Source organism: Pan paniscus, chromosome 8 (assembly GCF_029289425.2).
Source record: "Pan paniscus chromosome 8, NHGRI_mPanPan1-v2.0_pri, whole genome shotgun sequence".
Lineage (NCBI taxonomy): Eukaryota > Metazoa > Chordata > Mammalia > Primates > Hominidae > Pan > Pan paniscus.
Window position 1 is genome coordinate 17,426,557 of NC_073257.2, and position 22,223 is coordinate 17,448,779.

A 22,223-nucleotide genomic window follows, 5' to 3' on the forward strand; every position below is an offset into this window, starting at 1 on the left:
TTAAACCTCTCTTCTTTTGTAAATTGCCCAGTCTTGAGTATGTCTTTATCAGCAGTGTAAAAATGGACTAATACAGTCAGGAACAGCATGGAGGTCACTGGTGCTCCATTGGAGTCAAGAGTGGGGAGAATAGCAGGACAGGGACACAGAGAGTTAAGGGAGGGAGTGTCTATTGGCCCTTGCAGGTCTGTGTAAGGAATTTGGTCTCAACTCTGAGTGAGATGGCAGTCTCCCACATATTGAGGAGTTCCTGTGTACACCCTTTTTAACCTGTTCACTGTGGCTACTATGCCTGGGGCTGAAGTACAGAAGAGGGAGCACTACCAGGAGCCAGTTACTTTATCATAAAGATATCGGTATGAGTGTGGGGTGGGTGTGTGTGTGTGTGTGTGTGTGTGTGTGTGTGTGTGTGTGTCTGTCTGTGTCTGTGTGTCTGTGTGTATTGGGGAAGGGATTGCAGATACCAGTATGAGCCCAGTTACAGACATGATAAGTTGGAGATGCATAGTAGATATCCAAGTAGAGGCAAGTAGACACATATACAAACCTTGCTGCAGAGCCTTGAACTGGGCTGGATATGATTTGGGGAATCTATATTTAGATGATATTTGAAGCATGAGACTAGATGAAATCAACAATGATGTTAAAGTAGATAGAGAAAGGAGAAGAGGTCTAGGTTGAGCTCTAAGTCACTCCAAAACTGAGAGGTCAAGCTAATGCAGAGAAACCAGCAAAGAACATTAGAAGAAATGGCAAGGGTTGAGGGTATTTACAAGGATGTTGGTATATTGATTGACCCCATAATTTAAGTAGGCAAAGAAGGACAGAGGGCACATTAGAGGGTCAAGTAACAGTGAAAAGGTGGTACGGTCAGTGAATTATAGCTCATGTGGTAATCAAAGGATTGTTGAAGTTGGCCATGTAGAGAAGGAGCGGGACATGTAGGAGGTGATGAGTATAGTGTAAGAATTTAGAATTGACATCCAGGCATGGTTATAGTAACTCGTAATGACAAGGTCTAGAATGAGACCATTAGGTTGATAGGCTGAGTTAGACTGAAGGATAAACACGTTGGAAGAGGAAAGTCACAAAACTGAAAGATCAGACTATTACAAGGACTGTCTCTGTAGTGTTGAAATCAAAAGAAATTATGACAGGTCTACTGTTGGAGAGGATGAAAACTAGGAACTAAAATCTTCGGTGGATGAGAGAAGACCTGGGAATGCAGCCCTGATGACTGCAAAGGACAGGGGTAGTGCTGGGTTCATCTGATGACACAAAGTCCAGAGCTGAATGCTTTTAGAAAGAGAGTTCCTACTCAATATTCAGGCTTAGCACTACTAAGGTCTTGGGAAGGATAACAGCCCCAACTGGAGAGGGCTGACAGGAATCAGTGCTACCAAGAGAAATGGGATTTCAGCTATTGGGAAAAGGTGAAAAGAACATTTAGAGAAGACAACAAAGATAAAACGGTTTTGCCAGTGGTTGAGTAGGAGTTTCAGAAAGCACAGTGAAAACATGTTGAGGTGGTGTACACAGAGCTATTTGGGAACCAGGAATTTTAGGCTCCTGTAGTGACTGAACTAACAGTGACAAAGACCATGTTAGCCTCAAGGGAGTTAAGGGGCTGGTTGGCAGGGGAGGATGGGAGTCTGTCCAGGAGCTACTGGATTGCTTGCTCTTCCCGTGTTTGGAGATGTTTACATACATGTATGTACTAAATGTCACTGAACAGAAAAAAAAAATAGCTTACAGATTTTTCTCTACAGCCTTCTGAGAATCATAGAGTCTAAAAGTTTGAAGGGCCATTAAAAGTCTATCTTTGGAAATAACTTTTTTCCTGCCATTGGATTTTCATTATCACCTCCATTTGCTTGATACTCAGCCTGTTCCCTTTTTCCTTCTTGATTTTCCGAACCTGCTTACTCTTTACTATTGAAAACCCCCCCAGACCTGAGCAAAGTTCTGAACATTGTTCAGAAACCACAGCTGAAGATCCACCCCTGTGGCCAGCCTTGCAAGAGAGCTGATTCAGGTTCAAAACCTGAATCAGAGGGGGTGGGCTTTGTGATGGAAATTAGAGAAACATGAGAAATGTTGAAATTTAGAATCAACATGAGAAATGTTGAAATACAGAATCAACAGGACTAGGTGGTTATTTAGATGTAGGGGATGAGGTTTGTGCCATAATGGTGATGTGTGTAGTATTACCATGAAGAGTATATATAGAGAAAACATTGAAGGCTTTAATTTTAAGTGTATTAAGTTTGAACTGTGGGAATAAATAGAACTATCTCTAGGGAATTTTAATTTAAAAGAAAATCAGTGGGCTATAAGAGACCAAGAAAAATGTCTAGGTTAGAGATAGAAACCATGGAATTATTAGCATGTAGATTGGAGGGAAGCCTAGTGATGAGGCACACACAGAGGCAGTGTGGAGCCAGGAGAGCCCAGTCTTAAACGGGGAGCTTCCGTCTATATTGAGTTCTGCTCACACTCTTGTCTGGGCAGAGCTATGAGCCTTGGAGAAAAAAAAATGTCTGATATGAAGTCTGAAGAAAAAATGTTTTCCAACAGCTTTCCTAAGCAACAAACCCTGCCTTCTGTGGGCTGAAATGAACGGAATTCCCCCACTGTCCTGCTCCCTAGTGTCAACAACGAAACAAGCTACTTACATAGACATTTACAAATAGCGTATATTCTTGTTCAAGCCATCTGTGGTTTTCTTGTCCTCTGGTGTCAGCTGGAAGTCAAAAACCTGTCAGAAATGTGAGAAGATCAATTTAATATCCTTGAGGCAATTGCTGTTCCTCTTCTCCCCTCTCCACAAACACACAAATCCATGTAGGACTTTGTGTAGGTTTTATGAGTGAGTTTTCATGGACCAAGGATTCATTCAGTGGCATGTCATGGGAATTTGTCCATTTATAAAGTTGAGATTGGCATGGTTAATCTTCCCTCAGATACTTTTATTGGGGAGCCATCATTATAGCAAAGAAATCCTAGAGAATTTTAAGCCCAAACCTCATGTGATCTAATTCCTTTATTTTACAGCTATAGAAATCAAGGGATGACTTACCCAGTGCCATACTATAGGGGAAAAACCAGGATTAGGACCCTCTCCTGACCTTCTCTTTAGTGTCCTTTCCAACCATCACACTCTCCCTTGCAGCAAGGGGAGACAAAGCAATTAAATATGGTGCTTATATGCTTATATGCATAGAATGTAAAAGGAGATAAGCTTTGCCCAAATACACCTTGAGAGCTTTGCAAAAACCCAGATACCGTGGGGAAATGATGTGCCTCTGTCAATCCCCTGCTGCCACCACCATGCCCTGTACCTGGAAGTTTTCTTTGATTCTCTTCTCATTGAAGCTCTTCACCAGGACCACCACCCCGCGCTGCAGCTGGTAGCACAAGGCAACCTGGGCTGGAGTTTGCCTGTGCTTTTCAGCAATGGCATTGAGTATTGGATCCTCCTGGAGAACTGGGTTTCCTTTTTTCACCCTGAGAGGAGAGGCAGAGGTGCTGCAAGTCTGAGGCTGAATATCCATTTTACTTGCAGGCTGCTTATTTTGGCCAGGGATGCTAATCCTCCAGAACCTTCCTCATTACCTTCTGGCTGTCTCAATATCTGTTTTGCATCTTTTGTTATAACCAAAGAAGGACAAAGGAATGGAAGGTGGCAGTTCTATTTAGTTCTTATAATGTAGGTCTGGGTTAGGTAAAAGGTTTACAGATGAATTTATTCCTGCTGTCTATTTTTAATTTTGCCAGCTGATTGAGAGATTACTTCAGAAGGTACAGTATCTATGATTAAAATAACTTTATAGGCCAGGCACTGTGGCTTACACCTCTAATCCCAGCACTTTGGGAGGCCAAGGTGGGAGGATCACTTGAGCCCAGGAATTCAAGACTAGCTTGGGTAACGTAGTGAGACCCTGTCTCTACAAAAATGAAAGTAAACAATTAGCCAGGCATGGTGGTGCACTCATGTAGTCCCAGCTACTTAGGAGGTCTAGGAGGGAAGATCCTGACTTAAGCCTGGAAGGTCAAGCCTGCAACAAGCTGTGATTGTGCCCCTGCACTCCAGCCTGGATGACAGAATGAGACCCCCACCTAAAAAAAATAAACAAAATAACTTTATGAAGATTATTACCAGTCTTTGTCTGAGTCAGACCCCAAGGCAGAATATGCAGTCATGACAATGTCCTTGGACTTACAGTACTCCAGGAGTTTGCTTTGGTTGAGGTAAGGGTGATATTCCACCTGCAGAATGCCAAGCAGGAGAATTAGGTTACGGAACCACCAATACCAAGCTTACCAGGGACATGCAGTGCTGCATTGCATGGTATCAAACATCTTTTAGAATACCAGCAATACAGGCCAAGCCATGATTGTCATCCACAGCTGTATGCATGAAGCTCCCAAGGGCTTTACTTGGGATGACAGCCCATGGAGGGCATAGCAGTATTGATTAAATAATTAACTCAGTGCTCTTAGATGGCAGGTTGTGCACAAGGCCAAAAGAGAATTTCAGTCTTCCAGACTGAAAACCATGGTGACATCTTTGGTTCTTGCTCATTTATTGTTGACGTATAGCAAGCAGCAATTTCTGCCTTTCTTAGTTATTTAATCTCAGTATTCTTTATTTTTAAGGAGTATTCCCATTTTGTTCATTGCTGTGACCCCTGATAGCCAATAAATCATCCCTCAACATTTTTTGGCTTTATGAATGTATAATTGTTATATGAAAACATGCACACACTTAATGGATACATCTGGATGGATTTGGGCATGGGCATATACCTGTGATATCATCACTGCAAACGATGCATTAAACATGCCCATCACCTCCAAACATTTTCTTATGTCCTTTTGTGTGTGGTTTTGGTTTTAGTTTTTGGATTTTTTTTTTTTTTTGCAAGAATACTTGACATGAGATCAACTATCTTAAACATATTTTAAAGTATGCATACTGTTAATAACAGGTATAAGGGGTTAATATCTAAACTATGTAAAAATCTACAATGCAATAGCAAAAAAACAAACAAATAACCCAGTTGAAAAATGGGGGAAAAAAAAACTTGCATAAGCATTTCTCCAAAGAAGTCATCACTCCAATTTGAAACAGTTTTTCATCAGATTATTCCTTGGCTGCAGGAATGAGAATGTTTTCCTCTTTCCTAGCACAGGACATTATGACATCTTTGTTTGCTCCTTACCTCCCCCAACAAATGGCCCCACTCAGACTTATGGTGCCCATACACTTCCCGAAGCTCCAATCTTGTCCCATGGGGAAAGGGATTTGGAAAGGCTTCTGGCCCTTTTATCATCAAGGGGAAATAAATTGCTACTTGTTTTCAGTCAGAAAAAAAGTTACTGGTGTTATTACATTTACACATTACTAGTGAGAGAGGTTTCTGTGCTGCAGAAGGTATTTAGTGGCACTATAATCCCACGTTTCCATTTTTCTCACTTCCATGCACATGGAAAGTCAGAAACCAGGATCCATCACTGAATTTTAACCATTTTTTTCTGCTCCCTTGTCTGGGTGACATGTGAGCCAAGACCATTGCCTTCACCATGGGATGGGTAGTCTAGGGACCAGCTCAGCACTAGACAAAAGGGGCAAGTGTACTTTAAAAAATACAATTAGCAGACAATTTTAGAGCAGTTTTAAGTTTAAGTTAAGAGAAACATTGATAGGAAAGCACAGAGAGTTCACCATATCACCTCTCCCACCCACCCTTACCCCTACTCTCTCCTCTTATTTAAGTTGTATTAGTGTGAAACATTTGCTACAATTGATGAACCAATATTGATACATTATCACAGGGTTCACTCTCCATTGTACATTCTATGGGTTTTGACAAATGTATGTCATGTGTATTAGTCAGGGTTCTCTAGAGGGACAGAACTCATAGGATAGATGTATATGTAAGGGGAGCTTATTAAGGAGCATTGACTCACACGATCACAAAGTGAAGTCCCACAATAGGCCGTCTGCAAGCTGAGAAGCAAGGAAGCCAGTCTGAGTCCCAACAACTCAAAAGTAGGGAAGCCGATAATGCAGCCTTCAGTCTGTGGCCGAAGGCCTGAGAACCCCTGACAACCCACTGGTATAGGTCCAAGAGTCCCAAAGCTGAAGAACCTGGAGTCTGATGTTTGACACCAGGAAGCATCCAGCACATGAGAAGGATGGAGGCCAGAAGACTCAGCACATTCTAGTCCTTCCATTTTTCTCTGCCTGCTTTTGTTCTGGGCATGCTGGCAGCTGATTAGATGGTGCCCACTCAGATTGAGGGGGGGTCTGACTTTCCCAGTCCATTGACTCAAGTGTTAATCTCCCTTGGCAACACCCTCACAGACACACCCAGAAACAATACTTTGCATCCTATAATCCAGTCAGGTTGACACTCAATATTAACCATTGCAACATGTATCCACCACTACTAGATCATACAATATGGTTTCACTGCCCTAAAACCTCTGTATTTTACCTATTCATTCCTCCTTCCCTCTCCCTGAGTCCCTGGAATCCACTGATCTTTTATTTTGAGCAGTTTTAGGTTTACAGAAAAAAATGAGGAAAAAAAATGCAGAGTTCTCATATATACCTCCATACCTCTCTCCCCAATCGCCCCAATTATTATCTTACAATAATGTGGTATATTTCTTATAATTGACCAGCCAATATTGATACATTATTATTAAGTAAAGTCCATAGTTTACATTAGGGAATATTATTTGTGGTAACGTTCTACGGGTCTTGACAAATGGATAATCACCGTTACAGAGTCTATGAAATAATAATTACACACCCCTAAAAATCCCCTGTGCTCCACCTACTCATCCATTTCTCCCCCAACCCCTGACCTGACAACCACTGATCTTTTTACTGTATCCATTGTTTTGCATTTTCCAGAATGTTATAGAGTTTGGATTAGATAGTATGTAGCCTTTCTAGATTGGCTTCTTTTACTTAGTAATGTGTATTTAAGGTTTCTCTATGGCTTGATAGATCCATTTATTTTTCGTGCTGAATAATATTCCATTGTTTGGATGTAGCACAGCTTATCCATTTACCTGCTGAAGGACAGATTGGTTGCTTCAAAGTTTTGGCAACGATGAATAAATCTGCTATAAGCATCCTTGGGCAGGTTTATGTGTGGGTATATGTTTTCAACTCATTTAGGCAAATGTCAGAAAGCATGACTGCTGACTGCTGGATCATGTGGTGAGAGTATGTATAGTTTTGTAAGAAATTGCCAAACTGTCTTCCAAAGTGGCTGTATCATTTTGTATTTTTGAGAGTGGCAGGATGCAGCCAAATGCCTAGGCAGATAGGGGTGAGTCCTCAGTGAAATCCCACCTCCAACCCCAGCACAGTTTAAAGCTTGAAAGCCAAACTACAAGTTAAATCCTCAAACCAGATTGAGAATTTGTCTTCCTGTTTGTCGCACTTTCCTGTGATTGATCCCATCCTTCACCTATTTCACATATACCTAGCCTTTCCTAATTGGTTTTCTACACTGTCATGTCCACCTTTGAGTGGTATCTTCACTTTAACCTTTTTTGCATACTCACAAACCAATCAGCATGCACTCCCCCTTCTGAGTCCATAAAAGCCCCAGACCCAACCACATGGGGGGACTTTCCTGCCTTTGGGTAGGGGGAACAACACTGCATCCCGTCTCTGCTGAAAGCCATTTTCCTCGCTTAATGAAATTCTTCTCCTCCCTCCACACCCTTCAATGTCCAGCATATTCTCATTCTTCTTGGGTGTGGTACAAGAGCTCAAGAACCACCAAACACAGGTACAAGCTATAATATAGGCAAGCTAGGGCACACCAGCATGGCCGAGTGAGGCCCAGGTGGGGCATCACCAGCTGGGGATCTTTGACTTGTAAAGTGACCAAAAAGAAAAATCCTACATCATTTTCACCAGCAATTAAGAAGAGTTTCAGTTTCCCTATATTCTCACCAGTGGTTGGTGTTGTCAGTGTTTTGGAGTTTGCCCATTCTAATAAGTGTGCAGTAATTAATTTATGATTGTCTAGTGATATATGATGTTTAGCAACTTTATTGGATTATTTGCCATCTGTATATCTTCGTTAAACTGTTCAGATCTTTTGCTCATTTCTACATTGGGTTGTTTATGGTTTCTTAACCTTGAGTCTTAAGATTTCTTTGTATAATTTGGAAATCAATTTTTTATCAGATATATGTTTTGCAAATATTTTCTCCCATAAATGGTTTGTCTCCTCATTCTCTTGGCAGTGTCTTTCACAAAGCAGAATTTGTTAACTTTAATGAAATCCAGCTTATCCATTCTTTCTTTCTTGGATCATGCCCTTGGTATTATATCACCATACCCAAGGTTTTCTAGTTTTTCATTTATATATTCTAGGAGTTTTATAGTTTTGTATTTTACATTTAGGTCTGTGATCCATTTTGAGTTAATTTTCATGAAGGATGGAAAGTCTGTGTCTAATTCCTTTTTAAAATGTTTGAATGTGGATGTCCAGTATTTCCAGCATCTTTTGTCAAAAAGGTTATTTTCTCCATTGAATTGCTTTGCTCCTTTGTCAAGATCAGATGACTGTATCTGTGTGGGTCTATTTCTGGGCTCTCTCTGTTCTGTCCCATTGATCTATTTGTCTGTTCTTTCACCAATACCACACTGTCTTTATAGTATCTCTTAAAGATGGGTAGTTTTAGTTATCTGACTTTGTTCTTCAGTATTGTTTTGGCTATTCTTGGTTTCTTAATTTTCAGTGTGAACTTTAAGATTAGATCATTGGTATTCCCAAAAATAACTTACTGGTAATTTCATTGGGATTGCATTGAATCTATAGGTCAAATTGTAAAGAACTTACACATTCATATAGAATCTTCCTACACATTTAAATATAGTATCTTTTCATTTATTTAAATCTTCTTTGATTTCTTCTTCAGCATTTTGAAGTTTTCCTCATATAGATCTTGTCCATACTTTGGTTTTTTGTTTTGTTTTGTTTTTTTGAGACAGAGTCTTGCTCTATTGCCCAGGCTGGAGTGCAGTGGCATGATCTCTGCTCACTGCAACCTCTGCTTCCTGGGTTCAAGCGATTCTCCTGCCTCAGCCTCCTGAGTAGCTGGGATTATAAGTACGTGCCACTATGCTCAGCTAATTTTTGTAGTTTTAGTAGAAATGGGGTTTCACCATGTTGGCCAAGCTGGTCTTGAACTCCTGACCTCAAGGGATCTGCCTGCCTCAGTCTCCCAAAGTGCTGGGATTACAGGCATGAGCCACCGCACCCAGCCCACTTTGTTAGATTTATACCAAAATGTTTCTTTGTATGGTGCTAATATAAATGGCATTGTGTTTTTAATTGTAAACGCCACTTTTTCATTGCTGACATATAGAAAAGCAATTGATTTTTGTATATTAACCTCATATACTGCAACCTTTCTATAATCACTTATGAGTTCCAGGAGATTTTATTGTTTCTTTCAGCTGGAATTGAGTATTTCTTTTCCCTCAGGTTAGATTCAAGTAAAACCTCAGGCATAGGCTCTAGTGAAATATCTTCTGCTGAGGTCAGGCCCTTTTAGGAAAACATGGCTGCTTTGGGCTCCTCCAGCCGGACGCATGAGGGAAATTTTCTCTGGTATTCACTGAGAAAACTTGGTAGGCTCTAGAGGTAAAATTCACAAAAGCGTGGAGGCCTCCATAAGAATGGATGTCCCTGGAGCTTTTCTCTCTCAGACTTGTTCACATTGAGCTCCCAGCAATTCATTAATAACAGTGTAGGTTTTCCTACTCAGCACTGGCCCCAGCTGTGGTTTTTGCTTCCTGGCTTCTGCAAGACACTGATCATGTCTCTATCAGCCTATCCCTCCAAGTTTTGGAGGCAGCATTTTGCCCTGTGACCTCAATTCTCCGTTGAGTCTAATTGTTAGTTTTCCATCTGTTGAATTGCTTACATTATTTGAGGACGTGAGTAATGACTTTCCAGCTTGTGATCCACCAGCCCAGAAACCAAAAGTTTAGTAAATGAACTTTTCGCTGCATATTTTTCTTACTCTTTGTTCCCTGACTCCAGTGATTTGATAAGAGGAATCGACAGAGATCCAAAGAAAAGCAAGAGACCTCATTAAGGTTCACTTGAAGCATGTTCTCCCACGCAGCCTGCAGGCAAGGTCCTGCACTGGGTTACAGGGGCTGGGTTAGTCATCAGGCACACACCAACTTTCTATGGAACTGTTGCATGTGTGTTTGCTTAGTCATGGACACTAAATGGGAAGGAAGGGTAGTTCATTAGACTCAGGGCTTAAAACCTACCTGGACCCTGTAACCCCTCACCTGAGCTAATTTCTCACTATGATCAGTTTGCTGCACATAATTAACCAGTTGTACTTCTGCTCAAGCTTCCTAGGCCATGTAAAGTCCCTCCCAGCCAATCAGCCTTCACTTGGCCAAATTCCTTTCACCCTTTAGAGTTCAAGGTAATGTCCAAGTTCCCCTTTGGGTCTCCATCAACTACTGAACTCAAAACCTTTTTTTTTATTTCTCTAAACTGATTATGTCCAAAGTGGAGGTAAATCTCCTAAGGGTCACAAAAGAAAACTTTTTAGAACTCCTATTTGTATTTTTTATCCAAAAAGATGAAATAAATGAAGATTTACTAATACTCAATTGTAAATTGATAATCATCCTTACTCAGTCAGCATGTAAGATGTTTACACAGAGATATGACCACCTGGGTGAAGTGTGAGCCTTCCCCAGCACGGACAGATTGCCAGTTCTTCCTACAGTCATGTGACTTCCTTCACAATCCTCCAGGATACTGCAGTTTATATGTTGCCCATTCAAGTGGCTTTATCTTATTGAGTAGACTTTAAAAACATCTTTATATTTTTTATTGTGGTTAAACATCCATAACATAAATTTTACCTTTTTTTTAAATCAAGGGGTTCAGTTTGATATTGATTTTTAGTTTTTTCTTTGAAAATACTCTCAGACTTACAGAATTGTTACAAGTAGTTCGAATAACTTTTTTTTAAATGACAGAATTATTACAGAGTAAGTTGCTAACAGGTTGTCCCATCATCTCTCAATATTTTAATGTATATTTCCTACAAAAAAGGAGAGTCTCCTAATAGCATAATCACAGCCACCACAATCAGGAGGTCAACACAACTGATTTTGATGATCTCATGCTTAAACTTTATCATTTCAATGATTTTTAAGTGCCTAGTTTAGTGACATTCAGTGCATTCACATTGTTAGGCAACCTCACGTAATCCAAATCTCTCCCAAACTTATGAAAAGTGACTGTTTTTAAAAGACTAGTCTGAATCCAAACAGTCCCTTTTATAAGTTTGGGAGAGATTTTGTATTTTGGAGAGGCTCAATGGTTATTTCATGGCACAGCCCTTAAAGGAGTTGTCAGACATAAAAATGAATCATTCATTTTCTTTTACATACAAATTGATTTGAAATTGTTTTCCAAATTTGCTGAACTTTTCTGTTATAAGAAGTGGTTGTCGGCCGGGCGCAGTGGCTCATGTCTGTAATCTCAGCACTTTGGTAGGCCGAAGCGGGTGGATCACCTGAGGTCAGGTGATCGAGACCAGCCTGGCCAACATGGTGAAACCCTGTCTCTACTAAAAATACAAAAAATTAGCTGGGCGTGGTGGCGGGTACCTGTAATCCCAGCTATGAGGCTGAGGTACATGCTTGAACCTGGGAGGCGGAGGTTGCAGTGAGCCGAGATCGTGCCACTGTACTCCAGCCTTGGCAACAGGAGTAAAACTCTGTCAAAAAAGAAAAAGTGGCTGTCAGTCATTCACTAGCTCTAACTTCTAGAACAAACTACTATAACACCTAATAGATTATACTCTTAGTATTTAAAAAAAACCTTAGATTTTTTTGATAAGGTGACATGGCCTCATGCACTGTTTTCAACAACTCAGAATGTGTTCTCTTCCCTTGAAACATCTCATGTTCAAAGGTAAAATACATGTGAGAAGCATGTCATAAGTAGCCTTGTCAAATCGAGAATAGAGGAAGCCAAAGAGCAGAGGAAGCAGTTGGTGCGGCAGATGTTTGGGGCTCATCTGGTGCAGACAGGCTTGTGCTTGAGCCCTGGCTTGTTGAGGATCATTTCCAGCTGCCTGCGGTTGAAGTTGGACACCCTGATGGACTTGGCCAATCCTGCATCCTTACACTTCTCCAGGGCCTGGAGAGGAAGGTGTTGTGAGGAGTAATCTGTATAGCAGGCTAGAGGCAAATAATAAACGTACACACGCTAGGAGTAGGCGAAGGGTGGGAGAGTGTATAAGACAGTGGGAGAGACACAGCCTTGCAAAGTGCAGATGTCAATCAATAAGGCATGAATGGACTGAGTAAGAGAAAAACGAAAAGTAAACAGGTAAAATAAATGGGCACAAAGATGAAATAAAAAAAGAATGTGTGGCCAGGCACGGTGGCTCATGCCTATAATCCCAGCACTTTGAGAGGCAGAGGCAGGTGGATCACGAGGTCAGGAGTTCGAGACCAGCCTTGCCAACGCAGTGACACCCCCTCCTTACTAAAAATACAAAAATTAGCTGGGTGTGGTGGCAGGCACCTGTAATCCCAGCTACTCAGGAGGCTGAGGCAGGAGAATCTCTTGAACCCGGAAGGTGGAGGTTGCAGTGACCCAAGATTGTCCCACTGCACTCCAGCCTGGGTGACAGAGCTAGACTCTGTCTCAAAAAAAAAAAAAAAAGAAAAAAAGAATGCGAGTGGCCAGGACAGAGTTAAAGAGACCAGCATGGTCTTTAGTAAATACCTAGAAAAGTTTGATGGAGCAATGGCAAAACAAGTACCAACAAGGAAGTGTAGCAGGTGTGGCCTGAGAGGCAGGCCTTCCACCTACAAAACCACCAGCTTCTACTTTCTGACCTAATTCCCTGCACTGTCCACTCACTCACAGTGTCCAGTCTCACATGTCCTCTTGCTGTTCTTGGACATGCTAGTGTCTCTCCCCTCTTAAAAACGTTGCCGTGACCTGGCACGGTGGCTTACACCTGTAATCCTAGCACTTTGGGAGGCTGAGGCGGGTGGATCACCTGAGGTCAGGGGTTCTAGACCAGCCTGGCCAACATGGTGAAACCCTATCTCTACCAAAAATACAAAAATTAGCTGGGCGTGGTGACATGTGCCTATAACCCCAGCTACTCAGGAGCCTGAGGGCAGGAGAATTGCATGAACCCAGGAGGCAGACCTTGTAGTGAGCCAAGATCACACCATTGTACTCCAGCCCGGGTGACAGAGTGAGACTCCATCTAAAACAATAAAAACAAAAGAAAAACTTTGCCTTGTCTTTCTGCGTGCATCACTCTCCCCAGATACCCACACAATCAGTTCCTGCGTCTACTACAAGTCTTTGCTCAAATGTCACTCTTTTTTTTTTTTGAGATGAAGTCTCACTCTGTCACCAGGCTGGAGTGCAGTGGCACGATCTCTGCTCACTGCAACCTTCGCCTCCTGGGTTCAAGCAATTCTCGTGCCTCAGCTTCCCGATTACAGGCGTGCGCCACCACACCCAGCTAATTTTTGTATTTTTAGTAGAGATGGGGTTTCACCATGTTGGCCAGGATGGTCTCGATCTCCTGATATCGTGATTCACCCGCCTCTGCTTTCAAAAAGGCCTACCCTGCCACTCTGTTTTTCATTGCCAGTCTGTGCCCCAAACCAACTCCAGCGCTCAGCTTTATTTCTCACCTCCACCTACCACAGCACCTATCCATGCCTGGGCCAGCACCCTGGTTCTCTTCACTGATGTTGCCTGGGTAAGAAGAATAGAGCTTGATATGCTGTAGGCACTCAATACATACTTGCTGGATGATTAAGTGAATGAAATGTGAAAACAGAGGCAGAGAGACATTCGGGACTCTCCCCAGTCTGAACACTGGGCAGAATTAGACCAGGTCCAGTTTCCTGAATTCCTTGTACATTTTTCCTCTCCCCCACAAGGTGCAGAGATGTTGTGCTCACTGGAGCTGCACTCACCTCCCATGTGCTGCAGAGACCCACTGTGTCAAACATGATCTTTCCCTGTGCATCCGTCGGCAAAAGCTCCTCCCAGGCTGGAACATGGAAAGAAAGAGAGTTTGCACAAAGCTCTGTCTGGCCTCAGCCAAGCTTGTGGCCCATAAACCTTGAGACTGATATAACCATCTGTCCTTATTCTTGAACGGAATTGTAAAATTAGGCTAACGGCAAAGGAAGTACATGCAGGAAATATGCGTCCTAGAAATGCTTTCGAGCGTTACAGATTCAATAAATCTCGTCTGTGTCAAGACTAAGCTGAGGCACCTAGGATCCCATCCTAGGCAGACTCTAGGGTGGTATGATGCCCAGCAGGCCCCCTGGTCCTGGATCCTTGCAAAGAGCTCTCTCCCTTGCCAATGACTTGTCAGCATTCAAAGCTGAGTCTCGTCCTCCCCGAACTTCCTGTTCCTCAACTGAACTCCACTGTCGGCGACGTGGGTTTGAGACTCCAGGGTATAAGAACTTGAAAATGTCGGCAGTACATCCACAACACTGAGGCAAAGCTGTGGATACCAGTGAACTCCTGTCACTCTGGGGCTAGAGTTGTGAACTGACTTTGGAACAGTTTCAGAAAAATAAAAAGCACAAGAGAGAATCTTAAAGTATTATTTATCTTCTCATCCTCACAAACTGATTCCTCTCTTGCGTTCAGTTAGTAATATTTATGTTGATCACTAAAGTAAAACAACTTGAGCTAACCTGCAAAGGTACTGGGAAATGTAAAAGGTAAAGATCCATGTAGCTCAGCTGAAGTTTCTTCAGTGACATTTCAAGGCCTCTTTGGACCAATTCTGGGCGGGAAAAGGTGCCCCACACCTGCAATGGTTGAAAGAGAAGTTGTGTGGGATTATTTCTTCAAAAGTCTTCGAGAGAGCTTAGTGAAATGGCAAATAAACATCAGCAGCCAAACCCTCTTAGAGAAGAGACAAGTTACTTCCAGTGAATGCATAAGTTCTTAATCATCATAGCAGATTTTCGTATGGAATGAAGATGATAAATGTAGGAAAAAAATGCGAATTTCAGCAGAGATTCTCAAACTTTAGAATGTAGAAGAATAATCTGATTTGCTTGTGCAAAACGTATTCCTGGGTTCTACTCCAAACGTAATAAATCACAACATCTGGAGAGTGGACTGGGAAATTGCCTGCCAGACAAGAGCCCGAAGTGATGGTGATTCAGTAGGCTCTGGCTTGACTGTATTAAATGGTTAGGTTTCCCAAAGAAAGGCCCATAGGGGAAATCTTTTTGGGGTGCTTCAGTTACCTCATTCTAAGCAGCAGTAATCTAGGGGAAGAAATCATCAAAATGACTAAAACTAAGGAAACCAATGTTTCGTACGATGTTTTGTACAAAGGGTCACACATTTAGTACGAAAGGAGAGTTAAAAGATGAGACTGAGAAGGCTACTGCACAGCTAAAGGCAGTCAAATGTCACATGCTGGGCTGGAAGGAGGAAACTTTTTTATCAACTTGCATGGGATTCACTTGCATGGGCCTAAGTGCTGTCTCTGTGGACTACTTCCCCTCATGTTTAAATGTTTTCTGTTTTGTTTTGTTTTTTGTTTTTTCTAGCAGTAGTCAGTTCAGTGAACACTAGGGTAAAAATTGCTTTGGGGTTCCTTTTCCTATCTGACTTAAACACCTAAGTTCTTTTACTTGTTTTAGATATGACACTAGTGAATATGAAGAATATTATTAATAGAAGAAAATGGCTCAAGGGTTTAAAAAATACATAAGTACATTTACAAACATTAACTTAATCTTCAGAGAAATAAACATTTATTGACCACAAAATAGGTTGAGATGTCACGATGAAGGCTCAGAGAGGTTAAAAAACTTGTTTTTTGGTTAAGAAATTTCACCAAGTCAAATGGAATATTCAAGAACTAAAATTTGATCCTAGTTCATCTGTTTCCAAAGCCTACACTTTCTGACTAAATCACATTACCTCATACTTTAGCTAAGAAAGATTAAGTCACTTTGTCAAAACTTGACTATAGTAGAGTAGGAAGGGTCAAATCATTTCTGAGTTAAAACATATGATAATAATAACAGCATTTTTGAGCATCTGAAATGTATCAAATACTTTTCAGCAAGATTTACATGTATTTTTAAAAGTGTAACACTCATTAAAATCCTGTGAGATAAATAATACTGTCTCCATTTTACAACTTGGGAAACTGAAGGATAGTATTTTAATAGCTTGTCCAAGGTCGCACATATTCATTTATTTTTACACTTGGTATAGACTAGGGAAGGTCACACATTTAGAAAGTGACAGAGCCTGGATTCAAATATTAAAGTCTCGTTACAGAATCCACGTTCCTAACCAGACTTCTCATTAGGCAAGGTCTGAGTAAATGAAGATTAAACCAATGAAGAGAAATTTGCCAAGGAGCTCTACAGCTAAGAGTGAGCCCTCCACAGAAACAGATGCATTGGTATACATCACCTTTGTGGTATAGAATATATCTTTTCTCTTCACAGTGCCGTTGGCAATCTTCTTTCGGATGGCCTGCCCGATGGCTTCTTCATTCAGGTATGTATAAGCTGAGTCAATATGGCGGTAGCCTACATCAATTGCTACCTGGACGGCTTCTTCTACATTACTCATAGCAACCTGGAAGAGGATAAAGAGATAAAGATTTGTTTGACTCGGGAACAGATGATCAATTCTCTTAGCAGAGATATTGAAAAGAACCTTTTTTTTTTCCCTACTAAGGGCTAAGAGCTACAGGTGGCAAAGCTAAATGTTGAGTAAAAATCAATGGTAAATGTTTAACAGCTAGCTCTGAGGAAATCCTGGTTTGTAGTATTTGCCAGTTTCAATAGTGTAAATACTCCCACCATGGATAAGTTCAAGCTTGCCAAATTGGGCAAAGATGCTCACAATACACTCTTTTGAGTCCTCATGAGCACGTCACAGTCTTTAAACCTCTATTTATGTATTTATAGAATGTGTATGATCTATAGATTTGCACAATCTATAGATTTACATTCCTAACTTAATTTGCTCTATAAGAGATTATGAAATTGGTTTTGATCCAATAATTTAATGCTAATAATTATCTATCCGCATAAAGATATAACTTTAGACACAATAAATTATTAATTTACCTATCTAAACTTGGAAAAACAACATTTGAGGAAGAACAAAAATAGGAATCATTTTAAAAAATCATTTTAAAAGAAAATTTTAAAAGAAATAGCTTTTAAAATAAAATAAGCTATTTTCTTTTAAAATATTTTAAAATAATTTTATTTTTAAAATAAAAAATTATTTTAAAAGAAAAACTGTTTTTTCACTTAAAAAAACTCATAATTAATTATTCTTTTGGTTGCTTTGCTGGTTCTTAGGCAACACTTTCTCCTTCACATCTTTCTTATATTTTTTTATTCTCCTGGCCCACCAGCCTGGACTCTTTAAGTCATCCATAATTTTTCTGTTTATATTAGCACCCCCTACACCTCACTCAGTAATTATAATGCCTTTTGGGTATATTTGTTTCATTTCTATCTACCGTTGAGTCAACTGAGTCCGTAAAGATAAACTATCCCCAGGTTAAAGAGCCAAGGCATGGCAAAAGCAATACTTCATGAGAGTCTTCTTTGTAGTCCTCAGTGGTACACACCATGTTTCTCTTGTGTTGGGAAACAATCCTACAACTTTTATAACATTCTTCACCAGGAACCACTGAGATGTGCCCTTGTAGGTCTGGAGTGTTTGATCCAGAAACATGCATGGAGCCAAAGAGAAGAGAATTTTCCAAGTACTACATAACTCTTTGATGGCACCGTCTTACCAACCTGGCTTCTCAGAGACCGTGGCCACCTTAGACCACACAGCTACCTCTAAGGCTGCCTCTCTTTCCCCAAGTTCCTTTGCCACAGAACTTTCTCTAGATACTCTTATTGGTGGTGAACAGGGAGGACTTGGGTACTAAAAATTAAAGCACAACTTTAAAGTTTACTGTGAAGTTTCTGGCACATGGTAATCATGTCAATAGTGTTTTATTTCCTCTAATATACTGTGAAAATGGCTACAACTGTACAACAAGAGAGAGTAACAGCCACAGACTTACCCACCCCTGAATTCTGAGCAATTGCATGCACACTTCCATCTCTCTTGACGGACTGCCACTCCAAGTGTGGTTTTGGACAAGCAGCATCAAAATCGCTTGGGAGCTTATTATAAATGTGAATTTTACAGCCTCATCCAAGATCTACTCAATCAGAACCTTCAGGGATAGAGCCTCCAAATCTGCATTTTTAACAAGATCCTGAAGTGTTTATATCACTACTAAAACGTGAAAAGCCCTTACTTAATCCACAAAGTGGTGAGTAAGGGCTAACTTCTCACCAAGGGCTAACTTGGTGAGAAGTGTCTTACAAATGAGAAAAGTGAGGCCCACCTGAATTTCCCAAACTCACATAGTGACTAATTCTGATCAGGAACCACCTGCTACTCCTCCATCCCCAATGCCATTATGGTTACCTTCCTAGCAGCAGAGGTGCCAAACCCCAGAATAGGCATGAAGTTTCCATCATTCAGTTTTACAGAAAGGAGTCTGTTAAAACTCATCTTCTTTTACTTTTCCTGCAAAGCAGAGGTTTTTTTTCCCTTTATTAAGAGAAATCTGTAGAGAAAAGAAAATGCAATGACTATTTTTATAACAACCATTTTTTCTTTTGAGATGAAGTCTCACCCTCTTGCGTGACCTCTATATTGATCTTGTATCTTGTATCTATATTGATCTTGTATCCCACAACTTGACTGAACTTGTTTATCAGCTCTAATAGTATTCTAGTAGATTCCTTAGGATTTTCTTTTTTATGAGAATAGAAATGGGGCCTCACTATGTTGACAAGGCTGGTCTCAAACACTTGGCCTCAAGCAGTCCTCCTACCTGAGCCTCCCTAAATATTGAGATCACAGGTGTGAGCCAATGTGACTAGCCCATAAGATTTTCTACAGGTATGATTATGTAATCTGCAGGTAGAAATAGTTTTATTTCTTTTTTATAATGGCTTGGCTGGTGTCCCTCTAAAATTCATGTTTACCCAGAACTTCAGAATATGACCTTTTATGGAAATAAAGTTTTTACAGATATAATTAGTTAATATGAGATCATAATGGATTAAGGTGGGTTCTAAAGTCAATGACTAAAGTCTTAAGAAGAGAGAATACAAATACACACAGAAAAGAAAGCCATGTAACCATGAAGGCAGAGATTGAAGTGATTCAACTATAAGCCAAGGCATGCCAACTACTACTGGGAGCCACCAAAAGCTAGTCAAAGGCAAGGGAACCATCTTCCCGAGAGCTTTCATGGGGAGCATGGCCCTATAAACAACTGGATTTTTGACTCAAGTCTCCAGAACTGGAAGAGAATACAATCCTCTTTTGTTGTTCTAAACCATCCGATTTGTGAATAATAGGTTATGGCAGCTCTAAATCTAAAAGATTTTCCGATCTGGATGCTTTTCTTCCCTTGCCTAATTTTCCTAGCTAGAACCTCCAGTACAATGTTTAATAGCAGTGGCAAGAATAGACATTCTTATGTTGTTCCTGATCTTAGCAGGAAAGCATTCAGTCTTTTACCAATAAGTATGAAGTTTGGGTTTTTTTTTAATAGTTGCTCTTTATAAAATAAAATCTCTTTTATTCCTAGTTTTTTGAGTGTTTTTTTTAAATCATGAAAGGATGTTGGAGTTTTTAAAATGCTTTTTCTGAATTTGTTGAGATGATCATGTAGTTTTGTTCTTCATTCTATTAATACAATGTATTATATTGATTGATTTTTGTATGTTCAAACAATATTGCATTCCTGGAATAAGCTTCACTTGGTCATGGTATATAATGCTTTTATGTGCTACTGGGTTCAATTTGCTGGCATTTTATTTATATTTTTATAGCTGTATTCATAAGGGATTTTGTTCTGTAATTTTTTTTCTTGTGATGTCTGTCTGGCTTTGGTATCTGGTAATACTGGTCTCTAAAAGTGAGTCCTTAAAAGTGTTCTTTCCTCCTCTATTTTTGGAAGAGTTTGAGAAAGTTAGTGTTAATTTTTAAATGTTTGATAGAACTCATCCATGATGCCAACTGTATCTGGGCTTTTCTTTGTGAATTTATAAAAATATATATTAGTATTTACATCACTTTACTTGTTATAGAACTGTTTATATTATCCATTTTTTCAGTGTTAGTATTTTATATTTTTCTAGGAATTTGTCATTTCATCTGAGTTATCTTTAAAAGAGATTGCAGTGTCTCCTCTTTCATTTTTTATTTTAATAATTTGCATCTTGTCTATTTTTTGCTTGATAAGTCTAACTAAAGGCTTATTGTACCAGACAAATCTCTAAGTGACCTTGAATTGACATTAATACAAATAGTAAGTTTTATCTCAACACCAGTAGCTTAATAACAGCAGATACAAAGCAGGCAGGAAAGGAAATAAAGGATAAATAGTTACAGAAGACTCTCATTAACTCTGTAGTTACGGGTTAACCATTTAAGCTCTGAATTTTTATTTTCAATTTGCCCATCAGTTTTAAAATATGCACAGGAATAGACCATAATATGTAATCAGCTGGATTCCTAGCAAACCTGGCATGCCTCTGAACTTCTGCGGGTGTTCCTACCCTTTCTTCCTTTCCTGCTCTAATGATTCCTCAGTAGCCAGCGTTTTTGCAGAAACAGCACGTTTGCTCTCCTTATCATACTTTTAATATATTAGCTTCTTGCAATATGTGCTCAGGCCTTGTCTGTGTTTTCTGAGCATCCTGGTACTCATGTGATGGCCCACATAGCTTCAGCAGTTGGGCAGCTTCAGCCCACATACATGTTACCGGCCACCCCAGTATTCCCCCTGCAGACGCCCCTCCCTCACACATCATTTGGTATCTAGGATCCTGTTCATGATTCCAATTGTGATGAGAAAAACCTTCCCCCAAACTGGGAGGGAACTGAGAGGCCAAAGAATGACTGTAACAAGTCTAGCTTGGTGAGTAGATGAGTTTATTAAGACTTTACATGGGGCACTCCTGGATAGTGGCAGAACAGCTCCAGAGATGTGCGCCTCCTCCTGTCTCTAAGCTGCTTTTAAGCTAATTTTCTGGCACTTTGCCTGCTGTGTGGCTGTGATGGGGCTGTTTCTCTCGGTAGGTTCTCAGATCCTTTTGGGGATGTTTGGGTTCTCAGGAACACCTGCTCCTCAGCTGGACACCATGACCTTGGCTCACCACCTGGCCTTCAAGGTTTAAGCAGCAGACGTTCACCCTTAAGTAACCTGGTGGAAGACCCATCACACATAGACACAGACACACACACATACACACACACACACACGCATGCATTTTGTGTGCTGGAAGAACTGGGCCAGCTGTCTTGGCTGTCTGGAGAGGATATTCTAATATCGTGCATTCTGGATTTGTCTTATCAGTTCTTTTGTGGCGTTAGTTGGTTTCTCTATCTCTTTCTGTAAATAGATATTGGATTTAAAGACTTGATTCGATTCCACTATTTAATTTTTAAAAAATTTTTGTGGGTACATAGTAGGTATATATATTTATGTTGTACATGAGATGTTTTGATACAGGCATGCAATGTGTAATAATCACATCATGTAGAATGGGGTATCCATTCCTTCAAGCATTTATCATTTGTGTTAAAACAATCCAATTGTACTCTTTTAATTATTTAAAAATGTACAATGAAGTTATTATTGACTATAGTCACCCTGTTGTGCTATCAAATATTTAGGTCTTATTTATTCTTTCTACTTTTTTTGTACCCATTAACCACCTCCACTTCCCTCCCCTCCAACCCCCCTCCCCAGCTACACTTCCCAGCATCTGGTAACCATCCTTCCACTCTCTATGTCCATGAGTTCAATTGTTTAGATTTTTAGATTCCAAAAATAAGTGAGAATATGTGATGTTTGTCTTTATGTCCGTGGCGTACTTCACTTAACATAATGATCTCCAGTTCCATCCATGTTCTTGCAAATGACAGGATCTCACTCTTTTTTATGGTTGAATAATACTCCACTGTGTATATGCACCATATTTTCTTTATCAATTCATCTATTGATGGACACTTAGGTTGCTTCCAAATCTTAGCTATTGTCAA

The 22,223-nt window shown here is 40.3% G+C and overlaps 3 protein-coding genes across 3 annotated transcripts in view; 2 read left to right on the plus strand and 1 right to left on the minus strand.

Moving 5' to 3' along the window:
• AKR1E2 (aldo-keto reductase family 1 member E2) overlaps window positions 1-22,223 on the plus strand; it is a 130,009-nt gene that overhangs the window by 49,684 nt on the left and 58,102 nt on the right. Inside the window, exon 15 of the mRNA XM_003827773.5 lies at window positions 16,577-16,628. The gene's annotated coding sequence lies outside the window, so the exon portion shown is untranslated. The remainder of the gene's footprint in view (window positions 1-16,576; window positions 16,629-22,223) is intronic.
• On the minus strand, window positions 2,684-20,489 carry LOC100971300 (aldo-keto reductase family 1 member C15-like). The gene is made up of 8 exons (XM_055092367.1): window positions 18,585-20,489; window positions 16,542-16,709; window positions 14,779-14,905; window positions 14,048-14,124; window positions 12,112-12,230; window positions 4,160-4,273; window positions 3,342-3,507; window positions 2,684-2,758 (listed from the first exon to the last, which is right to left on the minus strand). The coding sequence occupies exons 1-8, from the start codon at window positions 18,669-18,671 to the stop codon at window positions 2,684-2,686; spliced, it is 933 nt and encodes a 310-aa protein (XP_054948342.1). The 5' UTR covers window positions 18,672-20,489.
• Window positions 16,577-22,223, plus strand: part of LOC100986729 (aldo-keto reductase family 1 member C1) — an 88,881-nt gene continuing 83,234 nt past the window's right edge. Inside the window, exon 1 of the mRNA XM_063607231.1 lies at window positions 16,577-16,628. The gene's annotated coding sequence lies outside the window, so the exon portion shown is untranslated. The remainder of the gene's footprint in view (window positions 16,629-22,223) is intronic.

Bases quoted from the DNA above. Each gene is read 5' to 3' on its own strand.
- LOC100971300 (XM_055092367.1), bottom strand. From the start codon at position 18,671: ATGAGTTTTAACAGACTCCTTTCTGTAAAACTGAATGATGGAAACTTC. The intron at 14,125-14,778 runs GTTGTTTTACTT...TCCATGTTCCAG, and splicing joins ACCTTTGCAGGTTAGCTCAA to CCTGGGAGGAGCTTTTGCCG. The intron at 2,759-3,341 runs GTACAGGGCATG...CATTTCTGACAG, and splicing joins GAATCAAAGAAAACTTCCAG to GTTTTTGACTTCCAGCTGAC.